Here is a 24185-nt window from a genome sequence, read left to right on the forward strand (position 1 = left end):
CAGCAATGAAAATCAACTCTCGGGGTTTAGACGACAAACGGTTCTCGTCTGCATGTGCCCTTTGAATTTCTTTTGAAATGTTCTTTGGGACCGTTTTTATACCGAGATATACAAAACAGCTGAGTCCGCTGCTCCTACAATCTGAATATTTGTGACGCTAGACTTGGCGAGCTTGGAGAATTTAAATCGTCGTTTTACAAACCTTCACAGAAATTCCTTTTAAAATATAAAAATGTATCATTATATTGTGGGATTCACAAAAGCACTCATGGCTAGAGCCAGACCTAAATCTCACGGAATGTCGTCCAAATAGTTGCTTCGAGTTTAAATTTTTCTGCGCATACTTACTTACCACATTTCACGGCTCACAATTTGAATAAAATCTAGGAATTAAAGTCTTTAGAAGACTTAACATACCAACAGTTTTCGAATAACTGAAATAAGTTACGGAGTATGCTGGAAAGTGTCATAACGTGTTAACGGTATCAATCTTAATTTTGTATTTATATTCTCTTTCCACGTCACGAACATGAACGCTCGAAATCACGAGAGCATTTCCACATTAGTTATTCATTCATAAAGTCAATAGCACACGATACAGTAATGCCGCTATAATTTCGCACGTTTCTGCAATTTCAATATTTGATCAAAACTTACGCAGGTGCTGCGTTTATTTATCGTCACGAGATAAGTGTTGACCAATTAATAATTTCGCTCCTGATAATTTATTTACAGAATAAATGTTATAGTGAATATTCAAACTTCTACGAAGTGACTTATTAAAAGCTCGGCCTTAGCTTTGCTTTTACAGTAATTGATTGAAACGTTTTAAATATTTATGTCTGATTCTATTATTATATTCGAATAATTCATTACTTATTCTGTTTTATCTTAATCAGTTTAAAGATATTTCAGTATTTAATTTATTTGTGTGGTGCTGCTTAACATATAGGTTGGCATGATACATTTAATAATACAATATAAAGCAGTGTTCGTTGACCTTTGGCATCTGCTGCGTGGTCACGTCTAATTAATAGGTGATAATTTAATCTGACTTTAGTTAGATTAAATGCTAGACACACTCGACAGGTATAATCATACTGTACCACCTACATACACTCTACAGGGCTACTCTTCTAAAGGAATGATGCCAGTTTACGCAATCCAGTTCTACGAATCGCAAATGAATCTTAATTCAGGAAAATTGCAGCTCTTCAACAAGACACAATTTGCAATCTCTACAAAAATAAACGATTCGTTGTAAATAAAAGTTCACTGGAAAATAATCGCATCAGCATTTTATAAAATCACACATCCACAATTCCACATACATGGTGAGAAATCAAAACATATTTCCACAGAACAAATATGTTGTTAAATTCAAGAGATTTAAATTCGAATAGCATTCCAACGTCACGCGTCATGGTCCTCGCTTCAGCGCATTTGAGCTGAAACTTGAACTGAAATCATTGGTTGAAATACGTTTCCGTGTCCATTGTATCCGGTCTATACTCTATACTTAGTCGTTATTACGTGATGGTTTGGTACTATGAATTTTGGACTCGAATGCTGAATACATTGTTTCATATTGGCAGATTGTTTGAATGATCCATTACGAGTATTTAGAGACCCGAAATTCAGAATTATGTAGCAGTGTAAGTTTATAAACATGGGAGCTGGATGCGGATAATGATATGACGTTTAAAATAAACGATTATACAACTGATTCAACTGCACAAAGTACTCCTTCTCCCTTAACCTCTTCTCCATCAAACATTGACCCGATAATTAATATAAGTATGTAATTATTATTTTTGTTCCCGAAACGTTACAAATAGCATCCTCTCACATAAAAAAGCTTGTTCATGATTATTGTTTTATTAAATAGCTCGCTTCATCGAGATCTATAAGAACAATTTTTTAATACCCTATTCTATTCAAGTTTACATAAATCACTAGAATATTATAAAAAAGCATGTCTATACTATCTCTCCCGAAATATAACTCGCATTATAATTGCATCTGCTTGCATATCCGTCGGTTAGTTTAATCAGAAGCAGCTGGCGTTTCCCAGCGTTGTAATAATTGTGAGATTACTCCTATTTATTGAATTTCACGTCACGACGTCCGAGATTGCCTGCGGTGAGTGCCGGCTCTGCCCGAGCAAATAGATTCAGTTATAATTTAAATGAGCAATATGGAAATGGTTTTAGCAAAAGAGAACTGGATTTAACCACTAATATCTTCAGGCTTAAATAGGTTGAATCCGCTAATGTACCCAACATTATTTTCTCTTCGTGATATTTTTTACGGGAGCGACGTTCATTTACTAATTCAGGGCATCGAGCGGCATGAAATATTAATACGAAATTGAGGTGACTCCGTTCCATTATTGTCCATTTAACCTTATAGATAGTTGGGAGTGGAGCGGCCAATTTTCAAAGATTTGTTTGCCCGCTTAATTGAGTTTGCTGGTAAAATAAGCGCTGCTTGATTTTGGCTAATTTGGGCATTGCGAAATTTGTGGTAGAGATTTTGGTACACTTGGACATTGGTTACATTTTGGATACTTTTGGTAATGAGCTAAACAAAATTTAAACATGTAAAAATCGAACTTATTAGATATTAAAATATCTATACATATAATATATTCCAATATTTTAATATCTAATAAGTTCGAACCCTACTGAGACGATACGGCCTTCTTCATCCAAACCTGTAATTAGGGCGGCCTAATTTCCAGTTGACAATGTTACTAATAAATCCTTAACAGGTTCTCGTTTACGATCCTATCCCATTTAATGTCTCCTTAGGAATAATAAAACTTCCATTTATACCGAGTTTATTGAGATCTTAAGAAAGGTGTTCCTATTGAGGATCGTGAATCTCAAAATCTATACTAATATTATAAAGCTGAAGAGTTTGTTTGTTTGTTTGAACGCGCTAATCTCAGGAACTGCTGGTCCGATTTGAAAAATTCTTTCGGTGTTAGATAGCCCATTCATCGAGAAGGGTTTTGGGTTTATATCTTCACGCTCAGACCAACAGGAGCGGAACCACACGGGTGAAACCGTGGAGCGCAGCTAGTACATATATTATAACTTTAAATAACGTCGCGGTAGTAAGACGATCCTTTTAGTTTCCTGTGGGCAAAAGCAATATTGTAATAGTATTGTTCGATAAATTAACCTTTTGTAGATTGTTTGAACGTCGTTAGAAGCCTTTGCAAACAATTGCAAGCCTTAGAGGAAATATTGAAGTGTAGCTTTTCTTTATTTTGCAATGGAATAAAATAAAAGTAATTGATGTTTGTTTGTGGTAGATTTCTTTTATATTTCAAAAACATTCATTACGTTTGAATTACGTCTTTATAGACTTATTTCAAAGTATTAAGATAGTAAAAATGAATACAATAAACATATAAGAATAAATAATATAGACATAATTATTTTGCGAACTGTGTCCATTCTTTGTATAAATATTGTTATAGCGGCGTTTTATCGTATTGAATTGAACACGTCAATCAAACATAGCCTTTATCTTCTCTTTTCTATTAATGCATCTGACAGTACATCTATACAATCCATTCTATTGCATTCGCTCGGATTAAATAATGGCCCGATTTGATTTGTCCTTGTTCCACTTATGCCAATAATAATAATCGTCGTAATACAGTCGTCAATTTAACACTTAACTCATTGCAGAGCTGTCGCCGGTAGGCGCATACGGAGCGAACAAAGACGTGGACCCGGAGTTGTATAGAGATGTGATGCCGTATGAGCTCTACCCCCAGTATGATGACAGTCCAAGAATGTACTCTATTAACAAGGAGGATCTGATGAACTACCCCCGCCCGATCACTCCTGAAAACCTGCTGGATAAGGTTTGTGATTTTTTTACTATTATTATATCTTAATATATCGAGTTTGGAGAGTTTACAATGACGTCTTAAAGCAGTATTATTTCCAGTATAGGTCGTCTAGCGACATCATCTAAAATAATAGTGCCCTATTATGATCATATTAAGGATAATTTTTCGGCGGGATATTTAAACTCTGTATAGAAACAGAAAATAGTGAAATGGTGACCCTAATTCTTCTCTCACAGTTGAAGTTTATTGGATTCTCAATGTATTTACTTTCTTTATTATATCTTTCTAAACGGCGATTGGAAGAGTACTCTAGCGTCCTCCGTTCACAGATAAGAAGCCTCTCATCCTTTTAACTTTTATTGGTATCATTTAGTGTTAACAGCACAGAAAAAAAATTATGTAATATCGGTTCCATATTATATGAATATATTATATTATATGGTAGAGATCGCTACCTAGCGATAAGGCCGCCCTTTGCTGTTTCTGTAGTCTTGTCTTTGTTATATGTATTTATGTATTTTCAATGCAATAAAGTATAATAAATAAATAAATAAATAAATAATGAATCATCATTTTTTTCAGGAAAATCAATACGAAAATAAATATTATGCAAAACTCGATTAGTTAATCCTTTGGGTGTTGCCTAGTCACTTTAGTTGTTTACTTAAGCATAAATTAACAAAGCTGCCAATAGTTTCCTAAACCAACAGGGTGTCCCCTCATCGGTGTACCAAGCCCGAAGGCACTTATAGTTTTGCTTACACTAATTACGTAAAAGATACTTAAACAACAAAAGAACGTAATTTTTTTGTTAAAATTTTCCTTCAACTCTATGTTGTATTTATTTATTTGTTATAAAACAATTTGATGACAGAGCATTTTGCATACATTGATTAGTAAAAGATAGGCGTAAATATATATATCACAGGGTGTACGTCAATGCCGCACGAAGCTAGGGATGGAGACAAAATTGAAGGAAAATTAAAAAAAAATCGTGGTTTTGTTGTTTAAGTGTGGGTCATAGCAGGGTATACCCTGCTATGTTTTGTTGTTTAAGTGTGGGTCATAGCAGGGACCCACACTTAAACAACAAAACCACGATTTTTTTTTAATTTTCCTTCAATTTTGTCTCCATCCCTAGCTTCGTGCAGCATTGACGTACACCCTGTGATATATATGTTGCAATCATATCAAAAATGAATGCAAAAGCTAGAACTACCCGCTCCAAAACATGTTGCCACCCGCCGCCGTCCCATCCAATCAAGAAAATGTTTTATTCATTTCCCAACACTTGCCTGCGACGTAATTACACGTCTGAAGTGATTATTTGACATGCCTGCAATCGTTATGTGTCTTATCGCAATTTATTATTGCCTAGCTATTTCAGTCTAGAATATTCTATTCGATTGATACCTGGTAAGTGATTAGTCTCATTTGGTTTATGAAATCAGACTGTATATTGACTTGTGCCACGCGATGTTATTTTATGATTTTTTTTAATAAACTTAAATGCTCCGCCATTTTGTATATAAACTGTAAAATAAATGCGAAGAGAAGCAGTGATAAAAAGCCGTTAAATAAAATTACAAACCCTTCAATTCAATTATTTGTAAACTCGAAATGAAAATTCGTGTAACGGCTTTTTGTGCAAGGAAATTTCGGGCATGTCACCGCAGTTAAATTGTTTTCGGTTGAATTCGCCACAAATGATTCCAGGAATAATATTCACAATACAAAACCAAACATACGTTTACAACTGAATTTTATGAAAAGTAGGCTCTCAATTTGATTGTATCTTTTTTGGGTTTGTTACGTCAGAACTTTTTGACTAAGTGAAACGATTTTGATGATTCTTTTAAGATATTGCGTAGTTTCTATCGCGGGCCTTGAGCGCGGGGACCGAATCGAGAAATTCCGTAACGAAAAAATCTCACGCTCCCCACTCCGACGGGCGGAGGTGTGGCTTGAAGGCATAGCATGCAATAGCTTTACCGCGGCAGTCCCCGAGTGACACACGTCGTTTTTTTATTTGAAAGATGCCTCCATTCAAATTTGGTATATCTTCCAATTCGGAAGCGCTTAGTTTCTCGTTAGAAATATTTATTTAAATTCAATAATACTTCAACAGTTCCAAGTATATTTGTATTCATAATCTTCGCGACCATTGGTCCTTCAACTAACTTCACGTAACAAGTTTGAAGTCAAGTTAGTTAGATATTCACAACTTCCCCGGTCCACTTGTTTACATAAATATACTAGTTGTTCTCTGCGGATTTACCCGCATTGCTCCGGTCGTATTAGTCTTAGCGTGATGATATTACCTTAATCGATAAATAATCTCTCTCTCTCTCTCTTCTGCCTTTTTCCGTCCACTATTGGACATAGGCCTCTCCTAAGGCACGCCATAGAGCTCGATCAGCTTTTCGTCGCCATTGAGTACCAGCAACACCACTGCGTATATCATAAATGCTCTATCTCACACAAATTTTTTTTATTCGGATACGTAGTTCCTGAGATTCGGTCGTTCAACGTATGAAGATAAGCAAACAAACAAAGCCCTATGATATGAGTAAATATTAGCAGGAATCTTTACAGAACAAACGGGGAGCATTTGGTTGTATTCCATCTACAATACACTACGAGTCTAGACACCATTGTTCCTCACGTCTAGTTTTGGTTTTGTATTTATAAAGGACTAGCTTTACACCCGCGGCTACGCCCGCGCAGTCAAAGAAAAACCCGCATAGTTCCCGTTCCCGTGGGATTTCCGGTATAAAACCTATCCTATTTCCCGGGGTAAAAAATAGCCTATGTCCTTTCTGGGGTATCAAAATATCTCTATACCAAATTTAATGCAAATTGGTTAAGAAGTTAAGGCGTGATTGAGTAACAGACAGACAGACGAGTTACTTTCGCATTTATAATATTAGTATATGGATTACATTTTGCGTTATGAATGAACGGAAATGAATAGCTTTAAATTAAATGTTAATTTCTATAGCATTGAATGCAATCTATACAATATGTATTTGATAAAACTTTAGAATCGTCTATCGAGCTTTTTCGCTAAAAACCATTGCTGCACATACATAAAATATCAATCTCAAACTTATACTTATTATAGTTATATTATTTTATTATCTATATTAAAATCCCGGTGCGGTACGATTTTGTACTGCGTATTTTAAACCATTAAACCATTTATTAACACTATAGCTGTATTTTTACCAGTTTAGAGTGGTTTTTATCAGAGCCCTACAGAGTCAAATAGGTTTCATGCTCAGTTGCGGGAACCTTTTGAAGCTAAACAAACTTAATCGAAATTTTCCGATCCAATTCGACCCAGGATGACAGTGTAATACTATTTATTCATACAGTTATTCAAAACCAAGTTCAAAACATAAAGATATCATATTAATTATATTTTTGTTAAAATTAATTATTTAACCTTCAAATAACCCTTAGGCCTTAACCCATTGAGCCCCAAGCGGCCCGATCGGTCCCAGACACAATAGATTTTCTATTGTGTCTGTGGTTCCGGGGCCTGAATTACTACAGAAAAGAAAAACAATTAAAAGGGACCAAACAGAAGGAACTACCTTAAAAATAAAAAAAATAATCAGAGAAAGAGGTAATAGAACAAAACAAGGAAAATACAGTCGAATTGAGAACCTTCATTTTTTGGACTCGGATCAATGGAAGCAAGACAAAAAAAAAACACATAACAGCAGTAAAACAAAAAACTGTAGAGACAATAATGATTTTTATACAAGGATAGTGAAGAATAAATATTTTTATAGCCTACTGGCTTTCAATCAAGTTGCCCTATTTTTCGTTTCAGGTCTAGACAATGCGTTTCAGTTGGGTAGAAGATACACAAAAGCCTGAGCCTTTTTTTTCTGTTTCAGTTAACTATTTTTTCCCTATAAAAATAGTTAACGAAAACTGTGAACTGAACGTATTACAGGGTGGTTCTAAATTACGTTGACAAATTTCAAAATAATAAATTTCAAAAATGGGACATGCTGCGTTGCTATTGTTTTTTAATTATTATTTTCACATGTTTTGGCGCCAATTTAACGTTATTTGTGAAGAGAATAAAATTAAAATTAGTCATTTTTTACTATGTCTGCTCAACGAGGTGCAATAATATCCTTATATGAAGCTGGTAAGCGGCAGTGCGAGGTAGTGCAACTTCTCGGTATCAGTCAGCAGTTATTTTCTTCTGCTTTTAAACGCTTCGATGAGCTTGGCCATCTTGGTGACCGTCTGGGAAGAGGCAGAAAAATAACTGTGAGGACGCCTAGACTTCAACATATCGTCAAACAAAGATTGACCCGCAATTCACAAGCCAAGGTAAGAAAAATGGCTCGAGACTTAGTTGTAAGTCATTCAACGTTACAACGAGTTGTTAAAAATTAGCTCAAGTTAACAGCATACAAGCTGCGAAAAGCACAGCGGTTGGATGATAAAGATAAAAAAATACGCCTTGAAAGATGTCGCTTACTGAAAACGCGCTCCGCTGGTGATGCGTGGAAAAATATTTTTTTCACAGATGGAATTTTTTTCAAATTGAGCAGTCTCATAACCGCCAAAATGATAGAGTTTACTCTTCAAGTCGCCGTGGAGCCACAGCAATTATCCCCCTTCGACAAAAACCGGATTCAGTCATGGTTTGGCGTGGCATTTGCTCAACAGGCAAAACTCCTCTCGTTTTCGTAAAAAAAGGTGTGAAAGTGAATCAAGAAATATACCGACGTGATATTTTGGAGAGTGTAGTTCTTCCTTGGAGCCCGCAGCACTTCGGTGACCAACCGTGGACTTTTCAACAGGACTCTGCTTCATCTCACAGGGCCTCAAATGTGCAGTAGTGATGTATGGACCATTTCCCAGAGTTCATAAGTTCCAAGGAATGGCCTCCATTTTCACCAGATCTTAATCAAATGGATTTCAGCGTATAATCAATTCTAGAGGCGAGGGCCTGTGCAACTTCACACAGAAGTTAAGACGCGCTGAAGACAACACTTACTTGTGATTGGGACAAAATATCTGAAGAGGAGGTACGGAAAATCGTCGAAAACTTCAGAAAACGTTTAAGCCTTTGTATTAAAGCTAAAGGTTTTAATTTTGAAAATAAATAGATATTTACATTAAAATAATACTGTATTTTTATTATTTAGTAGTCACCGTTATACTGTGTAAAAGAAAAATAAAATAAATCGTAAAATAAGTTGTCAACGTATTTCAGAGCCACCCTGTATTATGTAGTTATTATATTGCTTACTATGGTAGACTGATATAAAGAGTAAGAAAGTGAAACGATATTATTATCAGACGATACATCATCATCAGCCCATATATGTTCCCACTGCTGGGACACGGGCCTCCTATGGGGGTACAGGCCATAATCCACCACGCTGGCCAAGTGCGTGTCGTCGAACTTTTTAATTCTTCGACATGTCGGTTTCCTCACGATGTTTTCCTTCACCGTTCGAGCAGTGGTGATGTTACAACATGCGCAGATAAATAGAAAAATCAATTTATTTCCTGCGCGCTCGCCTGGTCTCGAACCACGGACTTAAAGATTCGAAGTCCGAGGTCTCACCACTGAGCCACCACTGCGCTGGATCAGACGATACCGTTACATCATATTTCAGCACTTCACTAAAATATGATAATATTTTATTTCATTTTCACAAATAATTGCTCCAAGCTCACCGCTTACAGGCCGGTGACGTCACGAAACTCAACAAATAAAAACAAACACACCAAACAAAATGTTGAAAAGTCAAACATTTCAAACGGTGTACTCCAGAGAAATCACTACATAGTATAAAACAAAGTCGCTTTCTCTGTCCCTATGTCCCTTTGTATGCTTAATCTTTAAAACTACGCAACGGATTTTGATGCGATTTTTTTAATAGATAGAGTGATTCAAGGGAAGGTTTTAGTATATAATTTATTAGGTTTTATACAAAGCGGGCGAAGCCGCGGGCGGTAAGCTAGTTAATTACAAAGTGCGCTCGTTTTACCAGCGAATAGTTGTGAGTCGAGATGCAAGTTTTATTAAAGTTCCATGTAATACGAATAAATGCAAGTGCAGGCATCGCTTCTTTCATGTAGCTGAATAATGCACAATGTTGAAATTCTCCAAGGATGCACAAAGCGTCCCGCCTTTTCGGAACGCATATAGTAATATTGTGCATCCCTTTTACTGCGATTACTTTCTCCATATATTATTCATATTATAATACATTTCCTGAAATATTATTGTGCGGGACTCACAACGAGAGCGCACGTATCGGCTTTCATTGTATGATTTCTGAAATAGTATTAGTGTGGGTGTGTCGTTGTTAAGGTAAGGCAATTCCTTAGGCTTCGGATTTTTAGACGTTAATGTTATTATCCTAGAAAAAGTATACAGTACCGGTCCTGGAACAAGAGCTACATAGTAAGAAACAATGAATAACGTTCCTAACTCTTACACGAGTCTCCCAACTAAATGATTGCACGGGTGAACGATTAAACATTCAATGAAGATATTTTCTTGGCAATTTTCTCGATCAGTTAATCGAGGCACAACACGACTCACGTTTGTTCCCCGTAGCGAAACAGTTAAGCATTCTAAGCAAGTTCTGACCTACATAGTGGTCGAACAGATACGAGCATTATTGAAAAACACGTGCAGTGCAGGTTTAGATATCTAGCCAGTGATAAGGCAGACAAGTTCATACTGATATGAAACTAAGGTTCTACAGTTTACACGCAGAAAATTGGCATACAAATTTTTGAGATTTTTCTAGTCTACAACTATGACTTCGTCGTTTTTCTATAATATAATAAATCATCCATTCATTATTAAACACTAATAATTAAGATACATTATATAAAGAAGTAGTAAATCTAACATTCTAAGAGAAAAGTGCCACATTCTCATAACGGAAATATGATCAGCTGTCACCGCGATTCGTTCGAATATAGGGCACGAGTATCATGCATTCCCATTGGTAATCTTATTTCTATGTAATATCTTTCAGATAGAGATATTATTTTTGTAATTAAGACGACCGTGTCGTAATGTTTTCACAATACACACTAAAACATTAACTGTCTTGTTTAAACCAGCTCTGTGTGTGCATAATTGCAGCATAGATAATGCTGAGATGGCTTCCCTTTTTCAAGGACACTGTTTTACAATTGATTTTCTTTATTTTTATTTTTTTTCTCATGTTCTTTTTTACTTTTTTTCTTGTGTGTAAATTTTATGTAATTTTCATTTTTAGTTTAGTTTTGTTTATTTATCTTTTGTATTGATGTTCTTTATTGATGTCCTTGAAATAAATGTTTTTTCTTTCTTTCTTTCTTCTTTCTTTCTTACAACAAAAAACTTAAGGCAGACTTTAAGCGCGGGTTCTCTTTAATTTGGATGTGTCGTATTTCACATAGACAACTATTAAAGTGACAGATCCCTGGTTTAAATTTAGACTGTGTTTAAATTGTTTCTTCTCATGCTTTTTAAATCGCTTTTCGCTAAATAAACGTTCCTGTGAACACAATGTTAAACCAGAAACCCGCTGATATGAATCAAGTTATATTGCCAATTTTATTTCTGCTCTTCAGGTTGCTGAAATGCGATCTACTATAGTACAATATTTATAAAAGATATTGCTATCACAATGCTCTTGGTTGAGTCACTCGAAACTTTTACTTATATGGTAACAGCGAGATAGGTTTATCAGAAAATAGCGTATCATTTGTTATATGAATAGTAACTGTACCAATTTAACATCAGATTACATATTAATAGTAATATAGGTTTATCAGAAAATATACCCGTCATTCGTTATATAAATAGTAACTGTACCTATAGTTATTTATAACAGTTCGCACGCATGATAATCCCTTGTTAATAACACAAACTGAAATACACATCCATGAATATTTCACATCACCGGAGGCACGTACGGAACAGCAAACAAAAACTAACGTGACATTTTAAAAGAATTGCCCGTCCAATGAAAGGGTGGGACAAACCTATATATAATAAAATCGTAGGAAAGTCAAAACTGTATAACTGTATGAATATTTTTTTAAAGAATACTTGGTGCGTGATCTACAATAATTTTTGTCTGTATGTATGTCCGGGATAATCTCAAAAACTACTGCATAGATTTACTTCAAATTTCGTACAGAGATAGCTTGAGATCTGAGGAAGGACATAGGATTGGATATCGGAACGGGATGTGGGTTTTTCTTTGCCTTCGCCGCGCGGGCGAAGCCGCTGGCGGAAAGCTAGTATTGTTAATATATATTCCTCCCCTGATCTAATTCTGTGACAACTGCAGTATATATTAAGTTTACGGGAACCAGGTCAAACGGGACACCGGACCCAGTTCAAACAGTTAGCACAATAGCTATTAGATTAATAACTGACAATTATCTGTCACGTTGTCTCGCGTAAACTAAACTATGGTAACGAGGTTTATTAACTAGATAAAGGTCAATTAAAATATCACTGAAATGCAAGCCGCAATTAAGTTTGATTGCTTTATTATGAAATGTTTGTAGAAGATATCTCATTTAACAGGTTCGATTTCAATATTGTTGTTGTTTTGAAGTGTACCTACTGAATAGAGAAAGAATAATTAATGAGTTATAAATACTTCAGAAGTTCAGTATAGTATCTAATAAACTTAAAAAGGTATTAATATAATTGCTATGTTGTCTCTAATGTAAGTTTCGGTTATTATCAAAACTTGAAAAAATTACTAACTTTTATATGAACTTTCGATAAGTTTCCACGCTTATAAATATACAACCAATTCACTTGGTTTAAAACAAAAAATAACGTAATATGAAAGTATCGAATGTCCATGAAGTTTGATTAATTTAAATTATTTCTCGCCCATAGTATTAGATAAGGACTTAGATTACAAAATAAAAGACAGATGGAGCGTTGCCGAACTAAACCGAATAATTTATCGTCATTTTCAATAAAGCTATGTGTGCTGTCATTTCGCCGCTGCACTGTACGTACACGGTGCTTCTGTGTGCGTGTAATGTTGCCAGATATTGAAAAATTTCCCAAATTTTTCCCCGACTACGGAAAAAAGAGGGTTATGTTTTTCGAGTTTATGTATGTATGTATAATATTTCTTTGACACGCCCTGCAGTATAAATAAATAAATAAATAAATAAATAAATCATTTATTTTTCCTCAACAAACTTATAACTAAATTAACAGAAGTACAAGTAAACATAAACTAAGAGGACTGGTGTCTGCGATAGGCCGTAGCCTGTAGTGCAGATCGCCAGGCACTCCCCAATTCGAACCGCTTCAATTTTGCGAAGTACATCGATTAGAGGATTAATTACATATGTATGTGAAGTAAATAAACAAAAAAAAAGAGAAAAAAAATAACGAATTTAACAATATATCAAGTGTAAACCGTTGGACCGATTTTGAGTTGTGAGGTTTCATTGCAATGATCTGAATTATTATGTTAGTGGCGGTAGTGACGTAGGGTATATACATAAATGAGAAGTCAAGTTTTAATTATATTATTTTTTATTTTTCATAATATATGAATACGAATAGCGGTAGTTTTTAGTCGAGAATGCGGGACATTTTATTTTCATCATATCCATCATTGAGTTCACATAAATTAAATCGCTAGCGAAAACGACTATGACGTTTTTAAGCTTTATAAAAGTAACAAAATAATGTATTATGCTTATTAAAATAATCTAATAATTGGGCCTTAGACAAAGTAACAATAATTACAAAACGATAACGAAGTTAGAAATCGCAAAAATGTATGGGGTTGACATACGCCGCGTTAGATCACGTGGTCTATCTAATGTCAATCCCATACATTTTTGCGATTTCTAACTTCGTTATCCTTTTGTAATTGTTACTTTGTCTAAGGCCCAATTATCATGAACCTTTAGTGCACTATACAAATACTCACATTCACGATCGAAAAATCCAACAGCATTACCCTGAAGATCTTTTAACCATTTTACCGTTTTACCAATAAAAATGGCAAATTCATTTTTAAAATACTGGCAACATACGTTGAAGTTTTGTATTCCTTCATATCTGTAAAATTATTATTCGTATTAAAAGAAATAAATCAGCCAAATTATCTACAGAAAACCTGTGAAACGATGTTTTATCTTTTTTTTGTTTTCGGGAACAAATTTTACAGCGTTTTATTATCACAAGACGGCATTTTTTTACTTAAATTGCAAACCCTTTTTGACGTATTGCATGACACACATATGCGCTATAGCACTGGTACAGCGACGTATTTGTTTTTGATTTCGTATTTTCTTTGACAAGGGCGACGGGCGGTTGTCATGCTCCATCTGTACTTTATTTTGTAATCTAAGGATAAGGATAACTTCATTAAACAGTTACGTCTAGACATATTGTGACAGTTGAATTTATTAGCAAACTACGATATTTTAGGACTGAAATATATTAATTTGTTTTTGCTCTGTCTGTTAGTTTGGCATTAATTAATATTGATCATTCGCTATGTTTAATATTAGTTTATGAAGAAAAGGTTCTATATAAATAAAACATTTACATTAGAATAATGTAAAATGAAAAATTCTTTATTGTACACCTTAGAGGACAATTTAAAACACATAATACTTATTTAACAATGTACTGAGGGCGGCCGAATAATTATTCATTTAAATAGAGAGTAATAAATAATAATAAAAATAAAGAAAAGAAACAAAAATTACTATTAATGTCAATAAAAAATGTTTCACAAAAGCAAGTGTTGGGAAAAACACTATATTAATTACGGCATCAAAGTTGCAAGCCTTTGTGAAACGCAAAATTGCAAGTAAAAAGGTTAACCCGGCTGTTATCGCAAACGACCGAGCCACGTAATTTTCCTTGAAAAAGGTTTGCAAGCGAAAAATTAAATTACACTTTTCACCTATCGACGCGTAATAGTGTGAAAATGTAAAATATTGTCGCATTTTAATTTTAAAACGATCTTTATAGCTATTAAATACTAGAAAAAAAGTATAAAAAAGGTGTGTGTACCGAGCACACGTGTCAGAAGTGAAACTTCTTTGGCAAGATTCAAAGATCGTCGCCTTACTACATGACGTGACGGTAATGCTATGACGCAACCTTGAAATTTTACTCTCAACGCGCCTATAGAAGTTTCACTTCAAAAGTAAATGCTGCAACCGCTAATTAAATACGTTTAACAGAATAATATTTATAGACTCAAACTTCTCCAACTCCGTAATTAATCCAGACCTCATTACAGAATGATATCCAAGAATATCCTCAAAGAAAATTAATAAAGACGTAGCAGCTACGACTTGTGTAGCGAAGCGATATTAAGATATCCTTGCTCATGTGTGTAATAACTTAAGAACGATTTCATTAATTATAATTAATTAATTAATTATCATGATAAAAGACACAAATTAAAGTAAGATTGTATAATTATTATCAGTTATCACTACATAGTATAAAACAAAGTCGCTTTCTCTGTCCCAATGTCCCTTTGTATGCTTAAATCTTTAAAATTACGCAACGGATTATGAAGCGGTCTTTTTTTATAGATAGAGTGATTCAAGAGGAAGGTTTTAGTATATAATTAATTAGGTTTTAGACAAAGCGGGCGAAGCCGCGGGCGGTAAGCTAGTTTACAATAGGTAAAATCAAATAGGTACGACGTAGCTTGACGGCTTTCTTGTTGGAACTTTAATGGTCTATAAATTTTGGATGCAAAATGAAAATTGTACCTTCCGTGCCTTGCTATGTATCAAATACGTGTCGAAAATGGATCATTGAAGCGATGCGATGTCTATCCTGCGATATCTATCTATCTCACAAGTCACAAGGGAACGGGATTTCGTAGTTCCAACTTAAGAGGGCTTATTCAATTTAACGCAAGTCAAAATCTCCGCGATCTATTACGATAGATCGCGGCTTGCGCTATCCTTTTACTATGAACAGCATAGGTCCACAGGAGAGCGCCGAGCAACATGTCCTCTCTCTGGGAAGGCTCGCTGCCGACTGATTTTAATCGGGTCGCGCGCAGTGTTTTATAGTACTTTAAAAAAAATTGTAGAAAAATAATAGAGGTACCTTAGTTGATTTTTTAAATTTTATCTTATAAGTAATACGTTCTTTTATTGCAATATGTATAAATTATATTCAACTAAGTCAAATATCTTGGTGAAAATAATCATTTTGTCGACTATAATTTCTAAAAAAATTCACATTGTTCGGATTTTAATTTCGTAAGTTAGGAGTCCAAATTAAAAAAATCTTTTAACTAACTATTTTAATAAGGATTTTTGCAGTTAGTTAAAAAAAATGTGTGTTAGATCTGTCAGCAATTTCAGATATTTTTAGCTTCGAAATTGACACTAAAAGTGAAATCAAGTAATCATCGGCTCAGTTATCTTGATGGTATTCACAAATACTGTATTAATTGAATAAAACTCTTAACTAACTATATAGACAATAAAATTTCCTAAAATTATTAGTAATTCATATGTTTGTAAGATAAGTGGTTGATGGACAATCTGGTTTGAAAAATCACATATTTGAGCCAAACAGCGCACGGACCGCGTACACGGCCTTAACGGATATGTGAAATAGTAAAAGAATTTTATAGCCTTTTTGATGTAAAACAAATGTTACAGCATGACATCAAAGCGTATTGAAAATAGTCCTTCACACTTTTAATATATTTTAAAAAAGAACTTCGGGTTTTTTATATCGCTCACGGTGCATTTAGATCAAACTGGCGAATGCTCATTCTAACCCCACTATTTAAAATTTGTGTAAACAGGCGTAGAGCATTCTTTCGTTTTTCTTAGTGCGTTCGAAAAGATTCTATGCAGTGTTCTAATACTGATCAACACTGACTGAATATGAGTTTTCGTTTACACTAAAAGATCACGAAATAATGCTCTTGCTCTTGTTCTAGCTCTATGTTTTTTTGATGTAAATACATAGACGAATAGACTACAAGCCCGCATAGGAAAAAAATATGGGTCAAATGAACCACCAGGGGACATATCTAGAACGATAGCAGAGCAAAAAATAATAAGATTCATCACTATGCCGTCACTTGTAAGCTGTCCAACTGAGTGCAGATGAGAATTGAAAAGTACAGGTAGACTCGGTAAATTTTGGTCATTTGACCATGTACGGCATTCTTAACCATCGATAGATCCATTAAAAATAATAAGAAACCGCTCAGTGCCGTACAAAAATGGTGGTCCACCAAGTCGGAATTTTTATTTAATTTCCGAGAGTTACCGGGGGTAAATTTGGTCATTTGACCATGTACGGCATCTGTGTCATACTATGCCTATACTGCTTTTAATCCATTATTCCGCAACGCCGTACAAAAATCATGGGGACAAGGGGAAAAAATCGAGAGTTGCAATCCCCTCTCTTTCCCCACTCCAGGGGGTCATTTGACACAACACGAAATAAATTTATTTTTAAAGTATTTTATGCATAGATAATATTTTTTCATGTGCCCCCATGTGTTGTTGTTTCCCCTTGTCCCCATGATTTTTGTACGGCGTTGCGGAATAATGGATTAAAAGCAGTATAGGCATAGTATGACACAGATGCCGTACATGGTCAAATGACCAAATTTACCCCCGGTAACTCTCGGAAATTAAATAAAAATTCCGACTTGGTGGACCACCATTTTTGTACGGCACTGAGCGGTTTCTTATTATTTTTAATGGATCTATCGATGGTTAAGAATGCCGTACATGGTCAAATGACCAAAATTTACCGAGTCTACCTGTACTTTTCAATTCTCATCTGCACTCAGTTGGACAGCTTACAAGTGACGGCATAGTGATGAATCTTATTATTTTTTGCTCTGCTATCGTTCTAGATATGTCCCCTGGTGGTTCATTTGACCCATATTTTTTTCCTATGCGGGCTTGTAGTCTAGAAGATAATAATTATTTTATTATTCCTCTGCACGACTAACATGTATCTTTTTAATAAGAGAATATTTGGAATTTTTAACATCGTTGAGTTTTTTTTATTTTAAATGTAATGAATGAAATGAATGAAATTTTATTGCAATAATGTCAATAACAAAAACGACATGTATACTAAGTATGTATAGACAATAGCATTCCACGTCCGCCAATCTACAGAAGGATTGCATCCGTCGATATTGCATCTAAGAAATTTCTTTGTTTTAATACTCAAGTATTCTCCACTATGTGAGCCTATTGAACTCGATAGGTATATGAAAGCAATCTAATACGATTAAAGTAAAAATGTCCTCAATATACCGGTGAATCAATATAGAAATTTTTATAGCGGCAATTTCTTTGCTTTGCAATCTCTATGTGCATTGTTTGTTTTCATATATTTCAAATAAGCCGATTCCCTTCATCTATACATATAAAAATCTGTGGAGGGCTCAATTCTGTACATTGAAAATATTGAAAAAATAAATAGCAGGGGGTGTTACTGGATCGATACCAAACCCAAATATGTGATTATTATTTTTTTTATATGATGTAATGACATTGATGATGATGATTTATTTCTCCATTGATGATGATGATGATTTATTTCTCCATTTTGAGTAACTCTGACAATGGTCAGAGTTACTCAAAATGGAGAAATAAACCATCCAAGCGAAGACCGACATCCGCGCGGACGGAGTCGCGGGCGGAAGCTAGTTGCTAATATTATTTTAGCACCACTTCTATTTAATGAATAGAGAGCTTTATGACTCCAAGAGTTTAATATATATCTAGTACGTAGTTGGTTCCACTATTTTCTTATTATTTTTCCTTTGGGTAAATGAAAATTATATTACCTACTAGCGGTCCGCCCCGGCTTCGCCCGTGGTACATATTTACGTTTTCTCTACATAAAAACCATCCTCGTACTTCAAGGAATATAATAAAAAAAGAATTATCGAAATCGGTTCAGCCGTTCTCGAGTTATGCGCTTACCAACACATTTTGCGATTCATTTTTATATTATAGATGTCTCAGAATACATAATAGTAGCCTATGTTTAAGTTTTTTGGATTCTCAGTAAATATTTAAGGTTTCAATGCCGAAATATAATTTCGTTCACGACCGCTTCCATTAAACTTACTTTCAGGTAAAATACCTAATATTAGCTAGTTTCAAAGTTTTCAACAAGTTCTCTTGTTGTTTATTTCGTTCACGACATCACAATCTATGACTTCTTATTATACTTTTGTTGCAGTAGGTACCTACTAGATCAAAGTTTGTATCATAACAATTATAAAGTTTTAATAGGTTTTACGTTGATATTATTTATATATTTAATCTTTTAAGAACTTTGTTGTTATACAAATGTACGTTATAATACGAAGATCTGTTTTTAATTACTTTTTTATGACAAAGGATTCATGTTTATTTTTTATAACAGATACATGTTGACACGGCTTGGTGGAATTTTACTCATTGTTCGTACATTCGTTCGGTCCAATTAAAAATTGATAAAGGTGTCCGAGCAGAACATTTGCAGCATCAGTTAGCATTTATATAATATTAAAATATAAATTACCACACTGGCTAGGCCACTTAGTGGAAGCGTTGACCAAAGGGAATTAGGTCAAAATCCATCAGGGGTCAGAATAGAAAGCGGGTTAGAGGATTGCTCAGTAATCACTTTTAGTACAGCAGTAACGGTTCAATGACTAAAATCACTTTACTGTTTCTAGCTACCAGGTTTCGGAATCGCACAATTCAATGTTTTGCCATACAATGTAAATCATGGACCAAATAATGTACAGAGGTTTTGAAATATATTATCGCGTATTGTGAAGCAGGCCAATTAAATTTAAATTTGAGTTGAATGATGGTACCTAATTTATTAGCATTGCAACTCATATCAATTATTGGGGATATTGATATAGCATATTATAACGGGTATTAAACTAATATTATTCACCTGTGTATACTCTTACGTTAATATGAACACCGAAAACGTTGAATTTAGCAAAATAATAGGGAACAGAATACAACACGCCTCGCCTAGAAACCCGTAGTATATTAGCATTCACCAGCAAGCAAACCGTGAAATTTTTAGCCCCTACTTCAGCTTTAACGTTATATTTCTATTCAATTGCGTTTGGAACAACATTTTATTAACTAGTAAACGGTGAAAGAACATAAGTATCTTCTCTATAGATTTCATTTTTGTAATTGCCAAATAAAAGTTTTTTTGTAGTGTGTTTTTGTGTATAAGTAAATTTACCATAACGTTAAAAATTATACAGAAAATGTATAGAAGCACAATGTATTTCCCGTATTGACAAATTGCATTGGAAACTTTCTTCTATACAAGTGCGTTCAAACTCGAAGGTGAGGCAAATAGTCCATTGTATGGTGAAGGTACAATATTGGTCTTTCATACGTTGTATTCTTTGTTGAAGTTCACAATGCATGCTCGATCTTTCTTAAATTTGTTTCCTTTTCTAAGGACAATAACAAATATATTTTGTTTATAAAACCAGCAGTATCTTACGATTTGGAAGATTTACTAGAAACCTTTTATAAGCTTTTGCTGAGAAAGAACAAAACGATTTATCTTAATTGTCTGAGACCAAGCACAGATTACTAAACAGTTACTACGTCAACGGTCTAAATAAGTTCATGGAAAAAGCCTGACATAAAGTTGGAAAATCAGTTTGGAAAATTCGAAACGCTACCTGTCTTATTGATCCGAGATTCAACAGGTTTATTTCCTACATAATCTTATCATTCTCAACTGCCTAGTTCGCGCTTATTCCATTGAATGCCAAGCTTTAGCATTAGCCCGCCATTTTGAATATTTAATGACGTCAGTAATTGCTTATCTGCTGAATACTCTGCATTAATGCTAATGTAATTTAATTTATAAATATAATACTAAGCGAAATTCTATTCTGTTTTTTGTGTGTGATAAGGATTGAGCTCGAGTTTTAATAATTTAATTTTAACTTAGTCTAATTCGATGTTTTATAGAAAAATATTTTGTGAATAAAAAATATTTAGTATTGTTAATCTAGAAAGAAAAGAAAAAGAATACGGAATTGTTTTCGAATGCATGGATTTAATGCTAATCAAAGATTTAAAATAAAAATAAAATATTTTTTTACGAAAGTAGGTATGAATATATTATAAAATATATTGTACGAACGTAATGATATGTTTTATTGTTGTTATTGTTGTTATGTATGTTATATTTTTCTTATTACTTTTGCATTGCGTCTCCTTGTCCATCAGGTTGTCTGGAAGACAGCGATTCTGAGCGATAAGATGTTGTGCTCTTTTATTAACTAATGTATTAAGTGTCCTTACTTGTACTTTTCTGTGTGGTGCACAAAAAAGTATTTTTGTTTGTTTGTTTGTTTGATATGCAATATGAATAATGCGAATTCCTATATTCCTGCGGTATTAACCTAGTTTACAACATATATCTTATTCGAGATAATCCTCTATTTTGCATACAATAATATCATTTGAGAAACATATTTGATTTTATATTTTTTGGTTTTTAAGGCATTCAAATGTGGTTGGATGAAAAGCAATTGAAGCAAAGTCTCTTGGCTTGAATAAACTCATATCTCTCTTCGGGAGACACACTGTTCAATACCGTCTACGTTTAGTTCCTTATCGCAAACTAGATGGCGCCACGTTAGAATATCTCGAAGTTGTAACTCGCTTGTGATTTGTTTTTTCTATGTCATATATATAATTTTGTTTTGCTTAATTAAATGCCTTACCAGCAGCAGTGGTGTTTTATTCGTGAAAGTGAATGCGTGACAGTGTACGCAATGACAGTTTCGGCACCAGATGTCGCTATCATCATCGGGTCATCCACGCAGGCCTTCACAGGCCTCGGGGTAACTGTTCGGGGCGACGGCCCCTTTCAGTGGTGGCAACGCCGCCTGCAACTACAGGCGGGGCACTGGGTGGGACCTAATGGTCCAAGGTGTCGTGTCCGGGAGGTGTCCTGCTGCAGTGCGATCGAGCCCGCGTGTATCGCGGGCGATCTGCTAGCTGCTGCAGGGAGGAATGTCCGTGGGTGGAGCCACCCGCCGCTTAGCGAGGTCGAGCCCGCCGGCAAGGTGCCGGGGGCGCCCATCAGCCAGCGGCGAGGAAGCGGTCGTGTCCTAGGAGACTAGGTCACGTGGTAGACCTCTTGTGTCCGGCGGTCTCCGATGGTATGGCGCGATACCCTGCAAATGCTGGGATCGCGCTCCGTCGGCGCGCGCGAACATAGAGGAACTCAGGCGACGAACGAAGTCGTCCAGGCTCTCCATGCGCAGGTCCCTGGAGATGACCTGATTCCGTACGAAGCGTGGTGCTCCGGAGATGGTGCGGAGCGCTAGCGACTGCTGCGCTCGCAGCGACTTGCGGTCTGTCTCTTTGGTTAGCGCAAACCACGCTGGGGCCGCATAGGTGAGTCGCGTGCGAACGTACGCCTTGTAGATGCACAGCTTCGTACGGAGAGGCAGGTGAGACGCTAGCATGGGGCGGAGTATGTTCCGCACGGCGCGCGTCTGGGCAACTACGTTCTTCACATGGGGCCGCATCGAGAGCGTCTTGTCAATGGTCACACCAAGGTACTTGGCCGTCGGTGACCATTCGACGCTCTCGCCCATGAGTGACACCGGGGGCGGCAGAATGCGCGCCCGCCCGATGGAAATCGCCTGAGTTTTACCCACGTTGACCTTGAGTCTCCAGTCCTCCAGCCATGAGGGAAGCGCATCCATTGCTCGCTGCATCTTTACCGATGCGTGCTTGGCGTTCAGCGAGGTGGTGATAAACGCGGCGTCGTCGGCATACAACGCTAAAATAGCTCCGCCAGCGACTGGAATGTCGTCCGTGTATCTGCTATAGCAGACGGGCGACAGGCAGCTTCCCTGGGGCACACCGGCTCGGATGGGGCGCTCTGTGGACAAAGCGTCTTCAACCGCCACTTGAAAACGCCTGTCTTGCAGGAAGGTGGCCACGGTCTTAACTATTCGACGCGGAGTAGTAGACGTGGACAGCTTGTAGACGAGTCCGGTGTGCCAGACGCGATCGAACGCCTTCTCCATATCGAGAAATACTGCGACTGATTGTTCTCGCTTGTTGTAGGCGGTAGCGAGGTGGTGCAGTACTCTCGTCACTTGTAAAGTGGTGGAGTGTTCGGCGCGGAAGCCGAACTGTTCGTCGCGTGGCTGAAGGTGGGGCGTAATGTGCAGCAACAGTAGTTTCTCGAAGACTTTCGAGGTCGAGGACAGAAGTGTGATGGGGCGATAGCTCTCAGGCAGCATGATGTTCTTGCCTTGCTTGGGAATCAGGATGACTCGGCCGAGCTTCCACGGGGATGGAAAGTGCCCGGTACGGAGGATTCCATTGAAGAGCCGCGTCAGCGTCGCGATGGCTCGCGGGGGTAGGTGACGCAGCGCTTCGTTGGTGACCCGGTCGGGACCGGGGGCTTTGCGCAGTTTAGTTCGTCGAATCATCCTTTGGACTCGACCAGGGGAGAACACGACGGGATCTTCTGTCGGCGGTATTGGCAATTCTAAGTAGTCCATCACATGTCGCTTGATGGTCTCTACGTGTTGCACATTAACAGTTGGATTAGGCGTAAACTGCTTCTCCAGGAAGTCTGCGAAGATCTCCGCTCGATCCTCGGCGCGGTAACGTGGGGTTCCGTCACCGGCCATGAGGGGTCTAATCGGAGAGGGCTTCCTGGAGAGCTGGCGGCAAAGGCGGTGCATGCCGGACCAGTCATCGCCGGCTCGCTCGATGGCAGTGTGCCAAGATTCGACTGCTACCGTTTCCAGTGCGTCTGATATCTTGGCTGCCAGGGCGTTCAGCCGCGTCTTCATGGCTGGGCATCGCAGGTTTTGCCATAGTCTACGCAGCTTCCTCTTCTCCTCTAACATCACTAGTATGTAGGCAGGGAGCTGGGGTTTCTTCCGAGTGGATGCAGCGTCGAGTCTGGACTCGCGAAGCGCATTGGACAAGACTGCACTAAAGTCCGTGGCGAGTCGGTCGACGTCTGCAGGGCTCTCGACTCTGAAGGACGGAGAGTGTTCAGCCATGTGTTCGGCGAAGATTCTCCAGTCCTGGCGATGTTTCGGAGAAGGCAGCGATGTCGTCAATGGAGTCATTGTCAGTGTCAGGAGGACAGCTTGGTGGTCGGAGATGAGGTGGTCATCCAGGACGTCAAGTGACGGTGCGGCAACGAGGCCGCGGGCTACTGCTATGTCGATGACGTCCGGAGTGTGGGCTGCACAGTACGGGTAGTGCG

At 36.8% G+C, this 24185-nt stretch overlaps 1 protein-coding gene across 5 annotated transcripts in view; it reads left to right on the forward strand.

Annotated features, from left to right (window-relative positions):
* Positions 1-24185, forward strand: part of LOC123704975 (protein cab-1) — a 101850-nt gene that overhangs the window by 27571 nt on the left and 50094 nt on the right. For all 5 annotated transcript variants that reach the window (XM_045653496.1, XM_045653498.1, XM_045653497.1 and 2 more), the window contains exon 2: positions 3705-3883. In XM_045653496.1, the coding sequence (XP_045509452.1) occupies positions 3705-3883 (179 nt within the window). The remainder of the gene's footprint in view (positions 1-3704; positions 3884-24185) is intronic.

This window comes from Colias croceus, chromosome Z (assembly GCF_905220415.1).
Source record: "Colias croceus chromosome Z, ilColCroc2.1".
In the NCBI taxonomy this organism is placed as follows: Eukaryota; Metazoa; Arthropoda; class Insecta; order Lepidoptera; family Pieridae; genus Colias; species Colias croceus.